Source organism: Vombatus ursinus, unplaced genomic scaffold (genome assembly GCF_900497805.2).
Source record: "Vombatus ursinus unplaced genomic scaffold, bare-nosed wombat genome assembly UNPS02012712.1, whole genome shotgun sequence".
Lineage (NCBI taxonomy): Eukaryota > Metazoa > Chordata > Mammalia > Diprotodontia > Vombatidae > Vombatus > Vombatus ursinus.
The window spans coordinates 1-5746 of NW_020952490.1; the positions used below are offsets into that span (position 1 = coordinate 1).

Sequence of the window (5746 nt, forward strand, 5' to 3'; positions counted from 1 at the left end):
GGCAGATAGTGAGATAAAGAGACAGACAAGCCCAGCTAAAAGGAAAGGGAAATAGGAAAGGGGAAGGAAAAAGTAAGAAATGACAGATAGGAAGGGGGATGATGACAAACTTGGAGGATGAGGGATAGATTTGAGAGAGAAGGATGAGCCATTGTGTGTGTGTGTGTGTGTATTAGAGTAGAAGTAGGGGAGTGAGTTGAAGTATATTGTATCATGAAGTACGCCTTATATATGTAGCTCAGAACATGGAAGGACAGTTTTGTGTATAGGAAATCTTGTCAGCTGAACGCTGCTCACACTAACAATACTTTGCCTGGCATGTTGTATAGTATAAATTATGATTAAGAGGTTTATGTAGAATATACAAAAGATAACTATGCCACCTGAGGGGGTGAGATTAGGAGGGGAAAACAATTCTATACAGACTCAATCTGGAAGAGGGAAGCAATGTCACATGTGGCTACATGATTTGTTCTTTGTTGAATCTCAGGCACCACATGCTAGAGACAGGTAAGACTATGGGCTAAGGAACATATAACTTGAGACATCAGGAATGTGTGTATGGCAGGTGGGATAGATATAAGTAGTAGAGAATGAGGAAAATGGGGGTGGATAGTCTGGGGGGAGAGTGGAGGGGTCATGAAAGAAATAAAGATCTGGAAGATCCCTGGGGGCTCTTCCAATTCAGTCCCCCTCCCCCTTCACATTCATGTTACCTTTCCCCTAAACCCTCCTAACCCCACTCCCTTTTCCCAGAACCATGGTCTCCTAGCCCCCAGCCTTCGGTTCTCCCTCCCAGCCTCAACCTTTCCTGCCTTCGGCAGAAACACCAGCTCGTTCTTCTAAGCCCTGGGGGCTTCCCCGGCCAGGCTAGGGCCCTGAACCCTCCCGCCCTGCTGCCGCTTCCTCTATAAAGGGACCCAGGCGTCCGGGCCCAGGAAGCCCAGCTCATAGCAGGTAGGGGCCCCTGGCTGAGACACTCCTGAACCCTGAGCCATTCCCCCTGGCCCTTAAAACCCCCTGATTCCACATTCTCTCACCATAGCTTCCTGTGTCTATTATTTCCACCTGCCTCTCTCTGGGTCTGCCTTGGGCTCCGTCTCTACCTCATTCTTTCTGGGTCTCTGACTTTCTCTCTTTCAGTCTCTTTCAATCTGCTTCTGTTTCTGTTCCTCTCTGCCTGTTTCTGTTTCTCTGTCTCATTTCTCATTTCTGTCAATTAGTCTCTCTCTGTACTTCTGTTTTTCTCTCTACATGTGTCTCTCTCGGTATCTTTGTCAGCTTCTTTATGTCAGTATGTTTTCCATATCTTCCCTTTTCTGTCTCTGTGCTTATTTCCCATTTCCTTTCCCTCTTTCTCCCCCTCCCTCCTCCCCATTATCTCCACCCTGGGCCCTTCTCCACTTTCTCTTTCTCTCTCCCCAGGTTCTCCCCATGACCTCATCTGGAGTCCTGTGCCTCCTGGGGGCGCTGTGCCTCCAGGTGCTTTGGCTGCAGCTATCAGGGGCTCAGGTGAGAGGCAACAGGACGGGATGACCTGGGGGTCAGGAGCTTAAAGGGGCAAGAAAGAAATCTTGGCCCTCTGGTACCTTCTTAACCATGTTCTTTCATAGGGGGCTCCCAATCCTGATAACTCCCACTCATCTAGCCCAGCCCCACCTCAGACACCTCAGCATCTCAGCCAGAAGAGCCCAAAAAGAGACACCCTCAAACCAGCTGCCCACCTTGTTGGTAAGAATCTAGGTGTTACACCTTCTCCACTTCCCTCCTAAACCCAAGCATCCAGCTCCCAGTTTCCCACCCTCCCCTCAGTGACCTGTACATTTGTTCTCCCCAGTCCCATAACACTCCCTGACTTCTGTGTCTCTCCCCTAGGAGATCCCAGCACCCAGGACTCTATACATTGGAGGGCAAGCACAGACCACGCTTTCCTCCGACATGGCTTCTCTCTAAGCAACAACTCCCTGTTGGTCCCCACAAGCGGCCTCTACTTCGTTTACTCCCAGGTTGTCTTCTCAGGAGCCAGCTGTTCTTCTGAGATTACTCCTACCCTACTCTACCTGAGCCATGAGGTGCTCCTCTTCTCCTCCAAGTACCAGGTTCATGTACCCCTCCTGAGTGCCCAGAAGTCTGTGTGCCCAGGGACCCAAGGACCCTGGATGAGATCAGTCTACCAAGGAGCTGTGTTCCTGCTCACCCAGGGAGATCTGCTTTCCACTCATACAGATGGTGTCTCTCACCTGCTCCAGTCCCCTAGTAGTGTCTTTTTTGGGGCCTTTGCACTATAGAGAAAGAGAAAAATAAAGAGGAAAATGGCTTCAAGGCCCACCTCCATGGCCCTTTCCTCTATTCTGAAAGTTTCAAGGGTCCACACCAACATTCCCTGCTTCCACCATTGCTTCGGTTTCTTTCAAGTATTTCCCTTCTCTGTAACCTCCAGAGATGGAATTCTGGGTGGTGTGAAGGCTCTCCAGAATGGGGGTTGAGGTGAAGGCAACCAAACACCCCACTACCCCTGAACCACTGCCAGATGCTGGACTGAGAATTTCAAGTCTAACCAGAACTACCTAGACAAAAGTAATTTGGTTGGCTGGCTCATAGTCTGAATGGGGTTTAAGACTGGCCATGGAAGGAAAAAGGAAAGAAAGGGTGTGTAGGGTGGGTATCAGGGGTTGGTTGGGACAGGGAATGGGGGAAATTATTTATGAATGGTGATTATTAAATTATTTATTTATAAAGAAGCAGAGAATGGGAAGAGGGAGATAGAAAGACAGACAGACATCTCAGAGGAAAAATATTTATTGAACTTTGCTGAGGGCATAGGTCCAGATAGGGTCCCTAGCACTCTGTTGTCCCCATTTTTACAAGCCCTTCTCCTTTTCACCTGAAACACTCCCTCCCTCCCTCATTCCTTTTCTACTTTTTCTCTTTTGCCTGTGTGTCTACCTGATATGTCTCCCTGAGATATCTTTCTGTCTTTCTATCTCCCTCTTCCCATTCTCTGCTTCTTTATAAATAAATAATTTAATAATCACCATTCATAAATAATTTCCCCCATTCCCTGTCCCAACCAACCCCTGATACCCACCCTACACACCCTTTCTTTCCTTTTTCCTTCCATGGCCAGTCTTAAACCCCATTCAGACTATGAGCCAGCCAACCAAATTACTTTTGTCTAGGTAGTTCTGGTTAGACTTGAAATTCTCAGTCCAGCATCTGGCAGTGGTTCAGGGGTAGTGGGGTGTTTGGTTGCCTTCACCTCAACCCCCATTCTGGAGAGCCTTCACACCACCCAGAATTCCATCTCTGGAGGTTACAGAGAAGGGAAATACTTGAAAGAAACCGAAGCAATGGTGGAAGCAGGGAATGTTGGTGTGGACCCTTGAAACTTTCAGAATAGAGGAAAGGGCCATGGAGGTGGGCCTTGAAGCCATTTTCCTCTTTATTTTTCTCTTTCTCTATAGTGCAAAGGCCCCAAAAAAGACACTACTAGGGGACTGGAGCAGGTGAGAGACACCATCTGTATGAGTGGAAAGCAGATCTCCCTGGGTGAGCAGGAACACAGCTCCTTGGTAGACTGATCTCATCCAGGGTCCTTGGGTCCCTGGGCACACAGACTTCTGGGCACTCAGGAGGGGTACATGAACCTGGTACTTGGAGGAGAAGAGGAGCACCTCATGGCTCAGGTAGAGTAGGGTAGGAGTAATCTCAGAAGAACAGCTGGCTCCTGAGAAGACAACCTGGGAGTAAACGAAGTAGAGGCCGCTTGTGGGGACCAACAGGGAGTTGTTGCTTAGAGAGAAGCCATGTCGGAGGAAAGCGTGGTCTGTGCTTGCCCTCCAATGTATAGAGTCCTGGGTGCTGGGATCTCCTAGGGGAGAGACACAGAAGTCAGGGAGTGTTATGGGACTGGGGAGAACAAATGTACAGGTCACTGAGGGGAGGGTGGGAAACTGGGAGCTGGATGCTTGGGTTTAGGAGGGAAGTGGAGAAGGTGTAACACCTAGATTCTTACCAACAAGGTGGGCAGCTGGTTTGAGGGTGTCTCTTTTTGGGCTCTTCTGGCTGAGATGCTGAGGTGTCTGAGGTGGGGCTGGGCTAGATGAGTGGGAGTTATCAGGATTGGGAGCCCCCTATGAAAGAACATGGTTAAGAAGGTACCAGAGGGCCAAGATTTCTTTCTTGCCCCTTTAAGCTCCTGACCCCCAGGTCATCCCGTCCTGTTGCCTCTCACCTGAGCCCCTGATAGCTGCAGCCAAAGCACCTGGAGGCACAGCGCCCCCAGGAGGCACAGGACTCCAGATGAGGTCATGGGGAGAACCTGGGGAGAGAGAAAGAGAAAGTGGAGAAGGGCCCAGGGTGGAGATAATGGGGAGGAGGGAGGGGGAGAAAGAGGGAAAGGAAATGGGAAATAAGCACAGAGACAGAAAAGGGAAGATATGGAAAACATACTGACATAAAGAAGCTGACAAAGATACCGAGAGAGACACATGTAGAGAGAAAAACAGAAGTACAGAGAGAGACTAATTGACAGAAATGAGAAATGAGACAGAGAAACAGAAACAGGCAGAGAGGAACAGAAACAGAAGCAGATTGAAAGAGACTGAAAGAGAGAAAGTCAGAGACCCAGAAAGAATGAGGTAGAGACGGAGCCCAAGGCAGACCCAGAGAGAGGCAGGTGGAAATAATAGACACAGGAAGCTATGGTGAGAGAATGTGGAATCAGGGGGTTTTAAGGGCCAGGGGGAATGGCTCAGGGTTCAGGAGTGTCTCAGCCAGGGGCCCCTACCTGCTATGAGCTGGGCTTCCTGGGCCCGGACGCCTGGGTCCCTTTATAGAGGAAGCGGCAGCAGGGCGGGAGGGTTCAGGGCCCTAGCCTGGCCGGGGAAGCCCCCAGGGCTTAGAAGAACGAGCTGGTGTTTCTGCCGAAGGCAGGAAAGGTTGAGGCTGGGAGGGAGAACCGAAGGCTGGGGGCTAGGAGACCATGGTTCTGGGAAAAGGGAGTGGGGTTAGGAGGGTTTAGGGGAAAGGTAACATGAATGTGAAGGGGGAGGGGGACTGAATTGGAAGAGCCCCCAGGGATCTTCCAGATCTTTATTTCTTTCATGACCCCTCCACTCTCCCCCCAGACTATCCACCCCCATTTTCCTCATTCTCTACTACTTATATCTATCCCACCTGCCATACACACATTCCTGATGTCTCAAGTTATATGTTCCTTAGCCCATAGTCTTACCTGTCTCTAGCATGTGGTGCCTGAGATTCAACAAAGAACAAATCATGTAGCCACATGTGACATTGCTTCCCTCTTCCAGATTGAGTCTGTATAGAATTGTTTTCCCCTCCTAATCTCACCCCCTCAGGTGGCATAGTTATCTTTTGTATATTCTACATAAACCTCTTAATCATAATTTATACTATACAACATGCCAGGCAAAGTATTGTTAGTGTGAGCAGCGTTCAGCTGACAAGATTTCCTATACACAAAACTGTCCTTCCATGTTCTGAGCTACATATATAAGGCGTACTTCATGATACAATATACTTCAACTCACTCCCCTACTTCTACTCTAATACACACACACACACACACAATGGCTCATCCTTCTCTCTCAAATCTATCCCTCATCCTCCAAGTTTGTCATCATCCCCCTTCCTATCTGTCATTTCTTACTTTTTCCTTCCCCTTTCCTATTTCCCTTTCCTTTTAGCTGGGCTTGTCTGTCTCTTTATCTCACTATCTGCC

General features: G+C 49.0%; 2 protein-coding genes across 6 annotated transcripts; one reads left to right on the forward strand and one right to left on the reverse strand.

Annotated features, from left to right (window-relative positions):
- The first annotated feature begins 37 nt into the window (after nt 1-37).
- On the forward strand, nt 38-2717 carry LOC114040132 (lymphotoxin-alpha). 3 transcript variants are annotated; one of them, XM_027858126.1, is made up of 4 exons: nt 38-957; nt 1426-1512; nt 1614-1731; nt 1876-2716. In XM_027858126.1, the coding sequence occupies exons 2-4, from the start codon at nt 1435-1437 to the stop codon at nt 2286-2288; spliced, it is 609 nt and encodes a 202-aa protein (XP_027713927.1). In that variant the 5' UTR covers nt 38-957; nt 1426-1434; the 3' UTR covers nt 2289-2716. The 3 variants fall into 3 exon arrangements, with proteins under 3 accessions (XP_027713927.1, XP_027713925.1, XP_027713926.1); XM_027858125.1 differs by lacking the exon at nt 38-957 and adding an exon at nt 1240-1290 and having other exon boundaries at nt 1876-2717; XM_027858124.1 differs by lacking the exon at nt 38-957 and having other exon boundaries at nt 1196-1512.
- Nucleotides 2718-2783: 66 nt separating this feature from the next.
- LOC114040133 (lymphotoxin-alpha) lies at nt 2784-5708 on the reverse strand. Of its 3 annotated transcripts, none has more exons than XM_027858130.1 (4): nt 4790-5708; nt 4235-4321; nt 4016-4133; nt 2784-3871 (listed from the first exon to the last, which is right to left on the reverse strand). In XM_027858130.1, the coding sequence occupies exons 2-4, from the start codon at nt 4310-4312 to the stop codon at nt 3459-3461; spliced, it is 609 nt and encodes a 202-aa protein (XP_027713931.1). In that variant the 5' UTR covers nt 4313-4321; nt 4790-5708; the 3' UTR covers nt 2784-3458. The 3 variants fall into 3 exon arrangements, with proteins under 3 accessions (XP_027713931.1, XP_027713930.1, XP_027713929.1); XM_027858129.1 differs by lacking the exon at nt 4790-5708 and adding an exon at nt 4457-4507; XM_027858128.1 differs by lacking the exon at nt 4790-5708 and having other exon boundaries at nt 4235-4550.
- Nucleotides 5709-5746: the final 38 nt, after the last annotated feature.